General features: G+C 46.6%; 1 protein-coding gene across 1 annotated transcript in view; it reads right to left on the reverse strand.

The window, feature by feature from the left end:
* Positions 1 to 12230, reverse strand: part of LOC144752956 (uncharacterized) — a 29977-nt gene extending 17747 nt beyond the window's left edge. Inside the window, exons 1-2 of the mRNA XM_078640765.1 lie at positions 12103 to 12230; positions 5728 to 5778 (exon numbers count right to left, since the gene is read on the reverse strand). Of these exons, the coding sequence (XP_078496891.1) occupies positions 5728 to 5778; positions 12103 to 12181 (130 nt within the window). The 5' untranslated portion in view covers positions 12182 to 12230. The remainder of the gene's footprint in view (positions 1 to 5727; positions 5779 to 12102) is intronic.
* Between the last annotated feature and the right edge of the window lie 6932 nt (positions 12231 to 19162).

The raw sequence follows: 19162 nt of genomic DNA on the forward strand, positions 1-19162 counted from the left end.
GTCCTGGATACCAATGCGCATGCGCGGGCGGCCGCGCATGCGCATTTCTCCAGAGAAATGCGCATGCGCGGCCGCCCGCGCATGCGCATTGGTATCCAGGAAAGGACGCTATTCCCAGAGGGAGCCCCGGACGAGCCCCCGGACACGGTAAGTGCCTTAAAATAGTTTCATTAAGGGTAGTTGCTTAAATACTGTATGTAGGGGAGGGCGGGAGGGAGGCGGGTGGCGGCCGACTCGGCTACGCTCACGGAGTGGGCGTAGTGTTGCCGGCTACACTGTCATGGATAGCATTAAGGTTAATGCTGCTCACGGACACACAGGGATAGTATTAATATTAATGCTGCTCACGGACACACATGGATAGCATTAATATTAATGCTGCTCACGAACACACATGGATAGCATTAAGGTTAATGCTGCTCACGGACACACATGGATAGTATTAATATTATTGCTTCTCACGGACACGCATGGATAGTATTAATACTAATGCTGCTCACGAACACACATGGATAGCATTAAGGTTAATGCTGCTCACGGACACACATGGATAGTATTAATATTAATTCTGCTCACGGACACACAAGGATAGCATAAATATTAATGCTTCTCATGGACACACATGGATAGCATTAATATTAATGCTGCTCACGAACACACATGGATAGTATTAATATTAATGCTGCTCACGGACACACATGGATAGCATTAATATTAATGCTGCTCACGGACACACATGGATAGTATTAATATTAATGCTGTTCACGGACACACAAGGATAGTATTAATATTAATGCTGCTCATGGACACACATGGATAGCATTAATATTAATGCTGCTCACGGACACACATGGATAGTATTAATATTAATGCTGTTCACGGACACACAAGGATAGTATTAATATGAATGCTTCTCATGGACACACATGGATAGCATTAATATTAATGCTGCTCACGGACACACATGGATAGTATTAATATTAATGCTGTTCACGGACACACAAGGATAGTATTAATATTAATGCTGCTCATGGACACACATGGATAGCATTAATATTAATGCTGCTCACGGACACACATGGATAGTATTAATATTAATGCTGTTCTAGGACACACAAGGATAGTATTAATATTAATGCTGCTCACGGACACACATGGATAGCATTTCACGGACACACATGGATAGCATTATTATTAATGCTGCTCACGGACACACATGGATAGCATTAATATTAATGTTGCTCACGGACACACATGGATAGCATTAATATCAATGCTGCTCACGAACACACAGGGATAGTATTAATATTAATGCTGCTCACGGACACACATGGATAGTATTAATATTAATGCTGCTCACGAACACACAGGGATAGTATTAATATTAATGCTGCTCACAGACACACATGGATAGTATTAATATTAATGCTGCTCACGAACACACAGGGATAGTATTAATATTAATGCTGCTCACGGACACACATGGATAGTATTAATATTACTGCTTCTCACGGACACACATGGATAGCATTAATATTAATGCTGCTCACGGACACACATGGATAGCATTGATATTAATGCTGCCTGTGGACACACACGGATAGCATTAATATTAATGCTGCTCACGGACACACATGGGTAGCATTAATATTAATGCTGCTCACGGACACACATGGATAGCATTAATATTAATGCTGCTCACGGACACACATGGATTGTATTAATATTAATGCTGCTCACGGACACACATGGATAGCATTAATATTAATGCTTCTCACGGACACACATGGATAGCATTAATATTAATGCTGCCTGTGGACACACAGGTATAGTATTAATATTAATGCTGCTTTGGACACACATAGATAGTATTAATATTAATGCTGCTGATTATAGACACACATGGATAGTATGTGGATTATTATTATTATAATATGAATATTAACGCTGCTTTTGGACACACAGGTATAGTATGAATATTACTGCTTCTTATGGACACACAGGGTCAGTATGATAAGTAATGCTGCTTTTCGAGACTTGTGGGCAGTAATCTTATTAATACTGACTTTAGAGCCCTTAATGCAGCTCTTTGGCACACTTAGGTAGTAATAATATTAATGCTGCTCTTAGAGAGGAGGCGTAAGTAGTAATAATCCTGCCCACATAACAGTTGTCCTCCATGGGTTCAAGTTTACAAGATCACAGTCAGCATCAGCGGCTTTGCCCACCTATTTAACCCCTCAGCCTACTTCTACAGGATGAGTGTGTGCGGCTCACCGGGTAATACCCAGAAAAGGCACACCTGTAGGGTCAGTATCCTGTTCTGTGAGTTCCAGGCTGCTGAGTTCTATTAGCACTGCCCCCAACAAAAACCCAAGAGTTGGGAGCCTTCCGGCGCAGAGACCATTGCATGGCGCCCTCTTGGGGTGGGGGGTGTATGGGTGAAACACCCGCAGCGGAGTGCGCAGTGTGTAATGTCCTGTTTTTAATGTGGGCCCTTTCTTCTCTTTTTGTAAAATATAAAGTATTAGTACCCGTCCCCAACCCCCTGTAAAGCGGTCTTTACACTATTTCGTGGTATTCTTTGGAATAATAGTTTGAACCCAACTTTACTCCTCAAAGAAAGTCAAAGAAAGGACACTGTCCAGGATACCATTTCAAAGAAGTGTGCAATAAATGGAAATTGGGCAAACTGGGCTGTTAAAGAACAAGCACTGGCAAAGCCAACAGGTCTTAGCTCTATTTAAAAATAACATAGTGACTCCATATGAGGTATATTGGTGCTTAAATTGGCTTGCCTGGCCTTTCGGGCCTACACCCACTCAGCTCCCCTTTTCATTATTTCCTTGATCACTCCATACACTCCGACCCGCACCCTTCGCTCCTCTTCTCTCTCTCTCCTCCAAGTTCCCCGCTTCCCTAAATCCAGAACAGGGGGCACCCGCTTTTCGGTTCTTGCTCCCCAGTTCTGGAATAGTCTTCCTCTCTCTATCCGTTCTATTCCCATCTATACTTTCTTCCGTAAAGCCTTAAAAACGGTCCTGTTTTCCCAGGCTTTCCCTTGTTAGTCCCTCTGGATTCTTGTAGAGTCAGGCCCAGTTCTCAGCGCCAGGAAGCCGCTTGGCCGCAGTGCGCTTTAGCAAGTTTCTTTTTCATTTCATTGTCAGAAGTGACCCAATACCACAGTTCAGCAAAAACAAACCAGCCAATGAGAAGATTACGGTTGTTAAGGATGCAATGAACGAAGAATGTGATTGGATAAAACAGATGGCGGGGCTACAGTTCCACCAATCAGGGGCTGAATAAAGAAAAGACCAATCGCCTGCTCTTGATTGATAGGTGTCTGGGGCCAGACGATGGCCAATGCTGGATCACCAGCCCATGCATGAGAATATGAAAGCAGAGGACACTCTGGGGGACCACAAAGCGACACAAAAAGACAGCAGGACCTCAAGAGCACGCGACCGGCGATGCAAGAGACCTATTCACACACATCCATAATGGTGCCATGTAATACACTCTTTTATAGTCCTTGGGTGTTGTGGAGCTACCATGCAGCACAATGCTGAGCTCTGAGCTGGCAAGGTGGAACCAGCTCACACCTAACCCATTATGTACTTTTATGATTACACGTTGGCTCAGTGAACTTATCCTGAGTTTTTTTTTTAAACAGACAACTCTTTATATAAAGAGTAAATAAAATACAGTATTATACTATTTGGTGATATGGATTAAAATATTTAGCTCAGGTAAGGCCATGCTTTAGTTTGTTAAAAACACATTCCATCTCAAATCCAAAGATTGTTGGAACGGTTCCCTGCGAGATACAGCTGCTAACAATGGGCACTGACTGCAGTTAGATGGTTCAGCGGTTGATTCCTTTCCATAACAGCATGGTGATTGGAAAAGGTGGATGGTGACGTTTGGGGGAGTGGTTTCAGGCTGCTTTGGTTTGTATGGATACTGCTGCTTAGAGATTAATTAGTAATGGCAAGAAATTATGATTCATCTCTAATTGGAGAAAAATCATATTTCACAGGAATAATGTCATATCCATGAAATATGGAAAATGTTTCCGAGATTTGACATCATCTTGTCATCAATAAAGCAATCGATCATGTCATATATACATTTATGTCATGTCAGTGAAAATAATTGTGTCCCAATAAAACATTATTTAGAGAAACTGTGCTAAAAAATGCACACATGTGTTAACACAGAGCAAAGTTCACCTTCTAGTAGAGCAACAAATACATGAGAAAACACTGTTTATTGCCTCAAATGTTGTATGTAACAATTACCTCACACAAGGAGATCACTCTTCTAACTGTCACAAGACCTCTCAATGTGATTTTCACTTACTGCAGAACTTTAGCCATCTGCAACCTCAATCATGTTTTAATGCACAAATAAACATGAAATAAACTATGCCATGAAACAAACTGCAGTGTAAACCATGTGTGAGCAGAGTGGAGAGAGGCCAGGAAGAGGAGGGGCACCTGATCCCACTCAAGGCTTTATCTCTTGTGAGTCATGACACTCAACAGTGGCAGTAAATAGTGTGTTACACTTGGCAAAGCTGCATATATACCTCATATATACACTGGGTAGTTATAGTTAGGATTGTGGTTCTATAGGAAATGATTTTAATGAATTGCTAATAGCTTTGGCGCCGTTGGACAAATCTTAACAAAACTTTCTCCAAAAAAGTGCTTGTTTTTTTACTTAGGATCTTCACGGACAGTTTCAGGGTGATTCATTAAGCGGTGGCGGATAAAAAGGAGGGATCCCAAAACCCCAAATCCCCATGCTTTTTCCACAGACTTTTTGGAATGCGATAGCGCAAAAATGTCTGAACGGAATTACACTAAATTTAACAGGAAGCTAGACAATGGTGCATAAAGCAAGCTTTTTGTGATTTTGTGTGAATCTGTTTATTAAATTTCGAGAAATTACAGTTAAAAAACATTTGTATATCTGGACTGTTGGGTTCGCTAGAATCTCGAGAGATTCCAGTGGTCTCGCAAATTGAAAATTGAAGCCATCTGATTGGGTGAGGTTTTTTTTTACCCGTCGACCAGTGAACAGGAGGCTCCTTTAAGTCCGGCCGGAGCTCAAGCTCTGATTGGTTGGCCACAGCATGAAGAGATAAGTTGCAGCTGCCATTTCAGGACACAGGAATTCTTGCAGGAAAGTAACTATAAAGGGCGCCCTCTCCATCCCCTGCTAAATCACTCATGAGATGCTTTATGACATCATCGATAGCATCGCTGCAACACCTGAAACGTCATCATTGACGATAACACTGTGCCGGGCCGGGGCACGAGTTATAGTTACTTTACTGCATCAGTATTTACTTGAGATAACTATAACTGGTGGATTTCAGTTGTTTTTTAGTTTAAAAATTTTATTTTTAAACTGGCATTTTAACCTAACTATAACTTCCCTTTAACCTTTGCTTTTCTCAGTGAATTTCTAATTTTTTTTTCACGTAAAGTAAATTATAACTACAATTCCTCACTATAACATTATTTTAACCTTTGATTTTTCAGTGAATTTCTAGGATTTATTTTAACAGAAACCCATTTATACATACTATACTCATGCTCATATATGTAGACATATACACATATACAAATATACACCTACACACACATACATATTCACACATAGACACACAAGCAGCAATAGGGAGACATAGGGCATGGCTGAAGGCTGCTACTGTACCTGTAGAGCTGGGAGGAAATAAAGTAATGGGTGGAAGAGTAATCTGGCAATCTGTAACAGAGGAAGAGAAAGTTTATTAGTAACATTTGCATGGGTGGTTCTCACATTCTCTCTGTTTCACATACATACTGTATGTGCGTCACAGGACCCAACATTAACCTTAAATCCAGACTGCACCCTAAAAGTGCATGACCAGCTTATTCAACGTCTCACCCCTACCCTACAGTCTTCATCCATAGTAAAACCACAACGACCGACACCAAACCCTAACACCTAATGCCGATGGTACTCTTAGATCCATTCCGAAGAAGAGGAACAAGACCAGTGAAAGCTAACCGTAAACCCAACATTTACCCAAACCCTGCATCCAAATGTTCCCGTGACTCCAGTCATGACCACTCTTTCTGGGCTGCATGTAGGAGTTTTACACTCACTATCACAAAACCAATAAGCCCAAGTCAACTACTGACAAAAACCAATCATCGTTCATGTGAGTGAACATCTCAGCTGGACACCACTTATAACCCTAACCCCCACCAAACCCAAGGTCTGCCTGAACCCTCAGTCAGACTGTGCTCCTGATCCCAACCATAACTCTGCCTCCAACCTGACCCTTACTTCAACCACAACCAGTCCTCTAGCCGTGATCCGTTAACAACCTCACACCTAACGCTAAACTTTCACTACTCTACCCTAGCCTTGAGCATGACACTATCCCCACAAAAGACGTATAAACTATAGACTTTCACTCAGATGAAACTCCAAACCCTCACCCCAATGCTACACTTCCCCGTCTCCCAGTCTCTCCAACCTGTAACCCTAACGCCTGTCCACAACCACAAGCCCAGCACCAACAGGAAGTCCTCACACTTGCTGTACTGCTGACATCAGAACGCTTTTACTGTCATGCAGTCAATATATCTAACACCGGATCACTCTCACTGTCACACTCTTTGTGTATGAAACCTCAGAGAGCGCTCACTGTCACACACTGAGTATATCTAACACCCGATCACTCTCACTGTCACACTCTGTGTATGAAACCTCAGAGAGCGCTCACTGTCACACACTGAGTATATCTAACACCGGATCACTCTCACTGTCACACTGTTTGTGTATGAAACCTCAGAGAGCGCTTACTGTCACACACTGAGTATATCTAACACCGGATCACTCTCACTGTCACACTGTTTTTGTGCATGAAAACTCAGAGAGCGCTCACTGTCACACACTGAGTATATCTAATACCGGATCACTCTCACTGTCACACTGTTTGTGTATGAAACCTCAGAGAGCGCTCACTGCCACACACTGAGTATGTCTAACACCGGATCACTCTCACTGGCACACTGAGTATATCTAACACCGGATCACTCTCACTGTCACACTGAGTATATCTAACACCGGATCACTCTCACTGTCACACTGTTTGTGTATGAAACCTCAGAGAGGGCTCACTGTCACACACTGAGTATATCTAACACCGGATCACTCTCACTGTCACACTCTTTGTGTATGAAACCTCAGAGAGCGCTCACTGTCACACACTGAGTATATCTAACACCGGCTCACTCTCACTGTCACACTCTTTGTGTATGAAACCTCAGAGAGGGCTCACTGTCACACACTGAGTATGTCTAACACCGGATCACTCTCACTGTCACACTGTTTGTGTATGAAACCTCAGAGAGCGCTCACTGTCAGACACTGAGTATATCTAACACCGGATCACTCTCACTGTCACACTCTTTGTGTATGAAACCTCAGAGAGCGCTCACTGTCACACACTGAGTATATCTAACACCGGATCACTCTCACTGTCACACTCTTTGAGTATGAAACCTCAGAGAGCGCTCACTGTCACACACTGAGTATATCTAACACCGGATCACTCTCACTGTCACACTGTTTGTGTATGAAACCTCAGAGAGTACTCACTGTCACACACTAAGTATATCTAACACCGGATAACTCTCACTGTCACACTGAGTATATCTAACACCGGATCACTCTCACTGTCACACTCTTTGTGCATGAAACCTCAGAGAGCGCTCACTGTCACACACTGAGTATATCTAACACTGGATCACTCTCACTGTCACACTCTTTGTGTATGAAACCTCAGAGAGCGCTCACTGTCACACACTGAGTATATCTAACACCGGATCACTCTCACTGTCACACTGTTTGTGTATGAAACCTCAGAGAGCGCTCACTGTCACACACTGAGTATATCTAACACTGGATCACTCTCACTTTCACACTCTTTGAGTATGAAACCTCAGAGAGTGCTCACTGTCCCACACTGAGTATATCTAACACCGGATCACTCTCACTGTCACACTGCTTGTATATGAAACCTCAGAGAGAGCTCACTGTCCCACACTGAGTATATCTAACACCGGATCACACTCACTGTCACACTCTTTGTGTATGAAACCTCAGAGAGTGCTCACTGTCACACACTGAGTATATCTAACACTGGATCACTCTCACTGTCACACTGTTTGTGTATGAAACCTCAGAGAGCGCTCACTGTCACACACTGAGTATATCTAACACTGGATCACTCTCACTGTCACACTGTTTGTCTATCAAACTCCAGAGTGCTCGCTGTCACACTCTGAGTACATCTATTCCTACAGCGCTTTCACTATCACACAATTTGTATATCGAACTCTGGCGAGGTCTTACCACTGCATGCTGAGTATATCTAACACTGCAGCACTCTAACCGTCTCAAAGTCAGTATATCCAATTCTGGAGAGCAATCACTATCACACACTGAGTATATCTAACACCGGATCACTCTCACTGTCACACTCTTTGTGTATGAAACCTCAGAGAGCGCTCACTGTCACACACTGAGTATATCTAACACTGGATCACTCTCACTGTCACACTGTTTGTGTATGAAACCTCAGAGAGCGCTCACTGTCACACACTGAGTATATCTAACACTGGATCACTCTCACTGTCACACTGTTTGTGTATGAAACCTCAGAGAGCGCTCACTGTCACACACTGAGTATATCTAACACTGGATCACTCTCACTGTCACACTCTTTGAGTATGAAACCTCAGAGAGCGCTCACTGTCAGACACTGAGTATATCTAACACTGGATCACTCTCACTGTCACACTCTTTGAGTATGAAACCTCAGAGAGCGCTCACTGTCACACACTGAGTATATCTAACACCGGATCACTCTCACTGTCACACACTGAGTATATCTAACACCGGATCACTCTCACTGTCACACTGTTTGTCTATCAAACTCCAGAGTGCTCGCTGTCACACTCTGAGTACATCTATTCCTACAGCGCTTTCACTATCACACAATTTGTATATCGAACTCTGGCGAGGTCTTACCACTGCATGCTGAGTATATCTAACACTGCAGCACTCTAACCGTCTCAAAGTCAGTATATCCAATTCTGGAGAGCAATCACTATCACACACTGAGTATATCTAACACCGGATCACTCTCACTGTCACACTCTTTGTGTATGAAACCTCAGAGAGCGCTCACTGTCACACACTGAGTATATCTAACACCGGCTCACTCTCACTGTCACACTCTTTGTGTATGAAACCTCAGAGAGCGCTCACTGTCACACACTGAGTATATCTAACACCGGATCACTCTCACTGTCACACTGTTTGTATATGAAACCTCAGAGAGCGCTCACTGCCACACACTGAGTATATCTAACACCGGATCACTCTCACTGTCACACTGTTTGTGTATGAAACCTCAGAGAGCGCTCACTGTCACACACTGAGTATATCTAACACCGGATCACTCTCACTGTCACACTCTTTGTGTATGAAACCTCAGAGAGTGCTCACTGTCACACACTGAGTATATCTAACACCGGATCACACTCACTGTCACACTCTTTGTGTATGAAACCTCAGAGAGGGCTCACTGTCACACACTGAGTATGTCTAACACCGGATCACTCTCACTGTCACACTCTTTGTGTATGAAACCTCAGAGAGGGCTCACTGTCACACACTGAGTATATCTAACACCGGATCACTCTCACTGTCACACTCTTTGTGTATGAAACCTCAGAGAGCGCTCACTGTCACACACTGAGTATATCTAACACCGGCTCACTCTCACTGTCACACTCTTTGTGTATGAAACCTCAGAGAGGGCTCACTGTCACACACTGAGTATGTCTAACACCGGATCACTCTCACTGTCACACTGTTTGTGTATGAAACCTCAGAGAGGGCTCACTGTCACACACTGAGTATATCTAACACCGGATCACTCTCACTGTCACACTCTTTGTGTATGAAACCTCAGAGAGCGCTCACTGTCACACACTGAGTATATCTAACACCGGCTCACTCTCACTGTCACACTCTTTGTGTATGAAACCTCAGAGAGCGCTCACTGTCACACACTGAGTATATCTAACACCGGATCGCTCTCACTGTCACACTCTTTGTGTATGAAACCTCAGAGAGCGCTCACTGTCAGACACTGAGTATATCTAACACCGGATCGCTCTCACTGTCACACTCTTTGTGCATGAAACCTCAGAGAGAGCTCACTGTCCCACACTGAGTATATCTAACACCGGATCACACTCACTGTCACACTCTTTGTGTATGAAACCTCAGAGAGGGCTCACTGTCACACACTGAGTATATCTAACACCGGATCACTCTCACTGTCACACTCTTTGTGTATGAAACCTCAGAGAGCGCTCACTGTCACACACTGAGTATATCTAACACTGGATCACTCTCACTGTCACACTGTTTGTGTATGAAACCTCAGAGAGCGCTCACTGTCAGACACTGAGTATATCTAACACTGGATCACTCTCACTGTCACACTCTTTGTGTATGAAACCTCAGAGAGCGCTCACTGTCAGACACTGAGTATATCTAACACTGGATCACTCTCACTGTCACACTCTTTGTGTATGAAACCTCAGAGAGCGCTCACTGTCAGACACTGAGTATATCTAACACTGGATCACTCTCACTGTCACACTGTTTGTGTATGAAACCTCAGAGAGCGCTCACTGTCAGACACTGAGTATATGTAACACCGGATCACTCTCACTGTCACACTGTTTGTGTATGAAACCTCAGAGAGCGCTCACTGTCAGACACTGAGTATATCTAACACCGGATCACTCTCACTGTCACACTGCTTGTGTATGAAACCTCAGAGAGTGTTCACGGTCACACACTGAGTATCTCTAACACTGCAGGGCTCTCACAGTCCCGCAGTCAGTATATCCAACTCTGGAGAGCTCTCGCTGTCCCACACTGAGTATATCTAACATCGGATCACTCTCACTGTCACACTGCTTGTGTATGAAACCTCAAAGAGTGCTCACTGTCACACACTGAGTATATCTAACACCGGATCACTCTCACTGTCACACTGCTTGTGTATGAAACCTCAGAGAGTGCTCACGGTCACACACTGAGTATCTCTAACACTGCAGGGCTCTCACTGTCACACACTGAGTATATCTAACACTGCAGGCCTCTCACTGTCACACACTGAGTATATCTAACACTGCAGCACTCTCAATATCACACACTGAGTATATCTAACACTGCAGGGCTCTCACTGTCCCACAGTCAGTATATCCAACTCTGGAGAGCTCTCGCTGTCACACACTGAGTAGGTGTGACATTGCAGCACTCTGACTGTCACACAGCTTGTAAACCATTCTCAAGAGAGCTCTCACTTTTGCACACTGAGTATATCTATCACTGTCAAATACCTTGTATATCAAACTCCAGAGAACTCTATCTGTCACACTGTCTCTGGCAGAATGAAGCACACATAGAAAGTGGAAAAACTAGGAGCGATAAGGGCATTTATCCATGTTGCACCTCCCTAATACCACCCCAGTGGTGGTGGCAGAATCTGATGCATTCTCAGGTTTACGATTCCTCGTAAATCTGGAAATGCTTCAGATTCCATGGGTGCTGCATGGAAACACACACAGCAACACCCATGGAAATCCACTTTCATGCAGTGTCCCACGTGAAAGGGGCAGATATTTACAAGGCCATTAAAAGCCACTTAAAGTGGATTTCTGTGGTCTTGAAAATATGCTGTGACACATTGCGTCACCGTGCATCCTAAAAGTGACATGTAGTGATGCAAAAGTGCAGCAGATGCCTCATAATAAGGCCCTTAGTAGTTCTGACTTCACAACACTCTTGCTGCTCTACAGTCAATATATCTGACCCCATCGGGCTCTCACCATCAGACAGTCAGTCTAAGGCTGTTCTTCTCAGTTCATTCACTATCCTCAAGGGCTTTACTCTTCTGACTGCTAGTTTTTGCGTCCCTTAACCTCCTCCATCTTTGAAGTCTCTTACCTGCTGTTTGGAGGTACACGACCATGAATAGTGCCAGGAGCCTGAGGGTGCAGCGGGGTCCCATCCATCCTGGTGCCATGCTGAGTTTTGTTTGGAGATGTCTCAGGTCACACAGTGCGCCTGGGTACCTTAGAATGAGGTTGTGTCTATCCCTTGCACACCGCAGCCTTTATACCTGTCCGTGGACAGTAAAGTGGGTGTTCCTCACGTTTCATGGACTGGTCATCGAGTAGTTGTCTGCTCTTGTCACTCTCTGTCACTGCGCCAGAGCTGCCTGCACATTCCTGGGTAAATTTGTCTTAGATACTGCTGAAGCTGTTATGAACTAAGTGCTTACCCATGAACTTTAATTAGACTTTTATTGGGATGGGAGTGTCCCTCAGTATCTCAGGCTAATGCTCACCTCACTGCTTCCAGGCCAGTGACGAATCCACTGACCAGGCCTTACCTGGCAGTCAGCAGGGTCAAGAACAGGTCTGTGGGCAATGCTGCACGTGCTGTCTTCGATGGCGCCGTCAGCACTCTCAGCTGTGAGCATTCAGTGTCTCGTCTCGTGAATCTCCTTAACACAGTCTCTCCTGTGAGGCTCAGTGTCCCCTTGACTCACTCTCATCTGGGGGCTCAGTGTCCCCTTAACGCAGTCTCTCCTGTGAGGCTCAGTGTTCCATTGACTCACTCTCATCTGGGGGCTCAGTGTCCCCTTGACTCACTCTCATCTGGGGGCTCAGTGTCACCTTAACGCAGTGTCTCCTGTGAGGCTCAGTGTTCCATTGACTCACTCTCATCTGGGGGCTCAGTGTCCCCTTAACGCAGTCTCTCCTGTGGGGCTCAGTGTCCCCTCCACTCATTTTCTGCTGTGGGAAGTTAGTGCCCTCTCACTTCACTCTTAGCTGTGAGGGTTCAGTATCACCTCACTCTTTGCTGTGAAGTTTCAGAGACCCCAAAAAGCTGTGAGTGCTCAGTCTCCCTGCTGCTCACTCTAAACTGTAAGGGACCGATGTCCCCTCACCTCAGTCCCAGCTGTGGCTGCACAGTGCCCCCTCTTGTCACTCTCAGCTGTGAGGGTCCAGTGTTCTCTCTCTCACTCTCAGCTGTGAGGGCCCAGTGTCCCCTCAACTCACTCTCAGCTGTAAAGGCGCAGTGCTCCATCTCCTCAACGTACGCTCCATACACAAACACGCCATGGAAATGTGGAACATACTCGACTCTCTATCGCCTTCTTTACAGAGACCTGGACCAACGCATCCTCCGCCCCTGACATCAGCACCGCCATCCCAGACGGATACTAGATCCAGAGAAAAGACCGCCTCAACCCAGGAGGGGCCTTGTCTTTGCCCACAAAAGCACCCTCCGCCTCACCACCTCCAGCAAACCCTTCCTCTCGGCCGAATAACTGCACTTCCAGATCCAGACCACCCCCAAAGCCACACTTTGAGAATCCTCGTCTAGGGACCACACCTGGGCACCTGACGCAAACGATGCAGCCGGAGAACTCCACATCTGGATCTCCAACTTCGCAGACAAGCTCGTCCCCCTACGCAACCCCGACAGACAACGCTAAAATCCTGGCCAACTCCATCAACTGCAAAGGAACTTTTCAGTGTCACTCATGAATTCACCAACCCACGCAGGGAAGCCACAGATATCACCCCCATCCCAAGACCTCTGCGACAAGCTTGGAACACTGTTTCCACCTCAAGATCAAAAACCTCTACGACAACTTCATCGGCCATCCACAAGGTGCCACAGACGGCCCCGCCCCTCAGAAACACCTGCCAGCCCACCATCACCAACTGGACACCGATCAGGGCCGACGACACCGCCTCGACCATGAAAAGCATCAACTCAGGGGCCTCCACCGACCCCTGTTCCCCTCACATTTACCACAGAGCCGCAGCCGCCATCGCTCCCGAACTATAACACACTATCAACACCATCTTCAAAACAGGCACCTTCCCAGATGACTGGAAGCATGCAGAAGTCAGACCCCTGCTCAGGAAGCCCACAGCTGACACCACCGATCTCAAGAACTATTGTCCAATCTCGCTCCTCCCCTTCGCAGCCAAAGTTGCAGAGAAAACAGTCAACAGGGAACTGACAAGATTCATTGTAGAGAACACCATCCTCACTCCGTCCCAATCTAGATTCCGAAGCAACCACATCACAGAGAACGCCCTCCTCGCCACCATAGATGACATCTGCACCCTCCTGGACCAAGGCTACTCTGCAGCCCTCATCCTACTCGACCTATCAGTGGCCTTCAACACTGTCTCCCACCGCACACTAGTCACCAGACTACACGACACAGGCATACAAGGAACAGCCCTGGATCCGATCATGACTCACCGGAAGAAGCCAAAGGATCAGACACCCACCCTTCCTCTCTGACCCCACGAAAATTACCTCCGGATTCCCACATTTTTTATCCCTGAGCCCCACCCTCTTCAACATCTACATGACCTCCCTCACAGCCATCGTCCAACAACACGGCCTCATCATCGTATCCTTCTCTGATGACACCCAGCTCATCCTCCCCCTCACCAAAGACACCACCAATGTCAAACTCAACTTCCAGAAAGGAATGCAAGACATCGCAGTCTGGATGACCAACAGCTGCCTGAAGCTCAATGCCAAGAAGACAGAAGTCCTTGTCCTTGGTACCGCCCCTACTGCATTGGCCAGAACCTGGTGGCTGACCTCCCTCGGAAGCCCACCTGCACACAGAACATGCCAAGAACCTCGGCATCGTACTCAACTCCTCACTAACCATCAACCGACAGGTCAACGCCGTCACCTCCAGCTGCTTCAACACCATCCTTATCATGCGAAGACCTGGAAGTGGATCCTCCCTGAGTCAAGGAAGACAGTCTCCCTCGCACTTATCACCAGCAGACTGGACTATGGAAATGCACTCTACGCCGGCATCAACAAGTCCCTACTCCACAAACTCCAGACAATACAGAACACCGCCGCCAGACTCGTCCATGGCAGCCCCTACACGAACACACCAGCCATTACCTACAAAGTCTCCACTGGCTCCCCGTGGAAAAGAGAGTCACTTTCAAAATCCTCACTCACGCCTACAAATGCCTACACAACAACGGACCCAAATACCTCAACGACAGAATCCACTTCCAGGTACCCAAAAGAAACCTCCAATCTTCCAACCTCGCACTGGCCGAAATTAGAAGTGTCTGAGAAGCTCAGACACCCGCTGCGATCTCACCCACATCCTCTGAGACTGCCCCTCTATCCGACCCTTCTGGTCCTATGTTGGAGACACCTTGGGAGCATCCATGCCTCTCTGTCTTCCCCTCATCCACCCGTATCCTCCTGCTCAACACTAGAGACTCCCTGTACCGCCCTTGCCCGCAACGCTGCCTTCTCCACATGGCACTGTCCATGGCCAAGCTCTGCAACCTCTGTTAGTGGAGGTCATCTATACCCCCCTCTTGGGAGGACTGAACGGTACCGATGATCCAGACAGCGCACATGAGCACGTTATCTACTGCATGCAGCGCCTTGAGACCGTTCCGGGAGAGTAGCTTGCGCTTTATAAATGATTGCTTGATTGATTGATGCAGGATCAAGCAGGGATATTTTCGCAGACGTGGGCCCCCTTCCTGCATGACACCCCTTGGAGGGGTTCATACCATCGCTGCCCTCCTCCCTCTCTCTTCTCTACCCATTCGAAATGTTGCACACATCGCACCAGGTAGCCGGGCTGTTGGTCCCTTTTGCCCTCCTCCGCGGCCATCGGCTGAGCATCGAGATTACAGAAAACATGGGTTATCACGGTATCAAGGCCCCATTCCCCCCACCAGACACCCCCGGCCCTCACAACCCCCCTTGTACCCCCATTTTCCCCCTCCCATACACACTTCCTCCATCTCCTTTCTTCCGCCTTTCCCTCTCCACCATCACCCCCCCTGCCCTTGCCTTCCCATCCCCCTCTGATGATGCTCTTTCCCCTTCCCCCACCACCCCCTCTGCCTCCCCCTTCCCCACTGGACATATAGGCAGACGCACCCCTCCAGCATAGGTAGCCGACCCCATACACACTCTATCACACATACAGACCACCCAGGAACCCTGCCCATCTCATCACCCTGGTGACTCTTGGTACACCTCACATTGACCCATAAGACCGCTCTCGAACCAACAGAGCACCCTGCTTCCTCTTTATATGCCCGACACTACACACCGAGACTTGTAACCTCCTTCAGACTACTGCCTGGGGTGACGGACTTTCCGCCCTCCCATCCATTTTGCTTCCTCCACTGCATGAAGGATTTTTCAAAATCATATTCTCTCCCCTCCTCATCTCGAGGACCCACGTTATCTCTACCGTCGCTGTTGACAGGGAGTCTTTTCGCTTTCACCCTCTTGCGCCCATTGCATGGTGTCCGGCGCCAAGTTGACTGGCTCAATATACTGCTTCTGTTGGAGATATGTTTTCTTCCCTTGCTGCACCCACCCTTCCCCTATCTCCCCCGATCCTTACCACCCCCACCCCCTCTCCCCCACCCTCTCCATTGCTGTACCGATTAAATTGTATACTCCCTCCTTAGCTGCACTGTACCCCTTTTGTACAACTTTGTCTTAATAACCAATAAAAAAAGAAGGCAGAAAAAAAGAACTGCCTGTCTCACGCACAAAGCCCTCCACACTGGGAAACCAGCCTACGTCGCTGCGAAACTGAAAAAGGCAGGCCAACCAAGAAACCTAAGAATCTCTAAAACCTAAATCCTTATTCTACCCAAAGTCTACAAACAAAAACTCTGGCCCGCGCCTTCTCGAGCAATGACCCAAAGTCTGGAACTCCATCCCAGTTCATATCAGGACAAAGCACCCCTTCCTTCTTGAGCTTCAAGAGACAGCTAAAGGATCTCCTCCTCAACAGACGTCTCAACTAGCAGGACGGCAAGAGACCGCCAAGACATGACCCCACCCACCGAGTCTACCTGTATGCCTCCCATGCAGCCCCTCCTCCCCTCGCTCAAACTTTGTATTATTTTGATTTTATCACTAATGTGTGATTTTGCTCGCTATTTGAACATACACTGATATAAAGCGCTTTGATATCCTCGGGTCTTGCTAGCACTATATAAAACTACGTGAAGAAATAAAAGTATATTCTTATGTCCTATGAACCGGGACATTTCTGGTTCTCGATCCTTCTAACTGCTTGTTTTCAGGCAAATCACTTCAGGTTTCATTCACTTCCTGGTTCTAGATTAGTCACGCCTTGTCCTCAAGTATACTCACTTCATGTGAGCATGGCAGATCTTGTCCAAGGATCTGTTCTCTAGCAGATTTCAGGCTAATCACTAACTGTTGCTTATACTGTCACTTCCCTTTTACAGAAAAGTCACTTCCTGTCCTCGGGAGGGTTACTTCCTGCACTGGCGTAAAAAACCTTGATGGGGCTTCCCTGCAAGGCACCTGGGGGACCCCCCTTCGGGCTCAATCAGGAGTGCAGTGCTGTGCTGAGGGGGCCCCTGGAGCTTGGGGCCCCCCTGCACTGCGGGGGCTGCGGGGGCCTGTGTTACGCCACTGACTTCCTGTGAACATAGCAATTCTTGTTCATTGATCTGTTGTTTAGCAGTCTTCAGGCTAATCCCTTCCTCTTCCTAATAGTATCACGTCCTGTTTACAGAATATTCACTTCCTGTCCTCAGGGATGGTTACTTCCTGTGAGCATAGCAATTCTTGTTCATTGATCTGTTGTTTAGCAGTCTTAAGGCTAATCACTACCTGTTGGTAATGCTATCACTTCCTGTTTACAGAATAGTCACTTCCTGTCCTCAGGGACGGGTACTTCCTGTTATCATAGCAGTTCTTGTCGTCTATGGATCTGTTCTCTAGCAATCTTCAGTCTAATCACTAACTGTTGCTGATGCTGTCACTTCCTGTTTACAGAATAGTTGCTTCCTGTCCTCAGGGATTGTTACTCCTGTGAGTATGGCAGTTCTTGCCCATGGATCTGTTCTCCACCAGTGTTCACGCGATTCATTATTTGTATCTAGTATAGCTGGCTGCTACCTGTTTATAGAATAGTCGCTTCCTGTCCTCGGGTACTGTTACTTCCTGTGAGCAGGGCTAGTTCTTTTCCACATATCTGCTAACTTCCCAACCTTGGCCTGTCTATTTTTGTTCTCTCTATAATCATGTTATGTTCTTTGTTGTTGTTTCTCACCCATAGTTTTATTCACTTGTTCTCCTCAGCCAGATCCCTTCCCTTCATTGGCCTTTTAGTCTTATTGTTCCTTATGATCTGCCCTACCACTTCCTGTCCTCTCCTGGGCACTTGGGACCATTGGTGAGGTCTTACCCAGCATCCTCTGCTTCAGCCTGCCTGCCTCTGGGAATGTCTGAACATCCCAAGTGTGCCCACTGTCCTTGCACCATCAGACCACGTGCCTCGGTTCCAAACACTCATCTTATCAGCATTCGTCCACACATGTCTCTCCAGCATTCACATGTGATATTCATTTATTACAAATCCTGCGTTTTTTCCATAGGCCGTGTCCTGAATTTTCCATATCATAATACGTGCTTTAAAGCGCCTATATATGGGCCGTGTGCTCTGACAGCTGATGGCGCTAGAACGGTTTGAATCTCTGCACCTCATTTAGGTCTTGAAAGATGACTTTAGGTGAAACTAATCACTGGATATCTGGGGACGAGAGGGAAAGGTCGGCAGTAGTAGGGAACGGTCAACAGTCATAGCGAAGACAGAAAATAGTAGGGAAAAGTCTGTAGTAGTAGGAAGAGATCCTCAGTAGTAGGGAATGGTCGACAGTAGTAGGGAAGACAGACAGTAGTAGGGTAGGTCTGCAGTAGGAGGGTATGGTCAGCAGTCACAGATAACAGTCGGCAGTAGGAGGGAACAGTAGGCAGTCGGAGGGAGCGATCGGCAGTTGGAGGGAACAGTCAGAAGTCGGAGGGAACGCTCGGCAGTTGGAGGGAACGGTACGTGGGAACAGTCCGCAGTAGCAGGGAACGGTCAGCAGTCGGAGGGAACAGTCGGTAGTAGGAGGGAACAGTCAGCAGTCGG

The sequence above is a fragment of the Lissotriton helveticus genome, chromosome 5_1, assembly GCF_964261635.1.
Source record: "Lissotriton helveticus chromosome 5_1, aLisHel1.1, whole genome shotgun sequence".
Taxonomy (NCBI): Eukaryota; Metazoa; Chordata; class Amphibia; order Caudata; family Salamandridae; genus Lissotriton; species Lissotriton helveticus.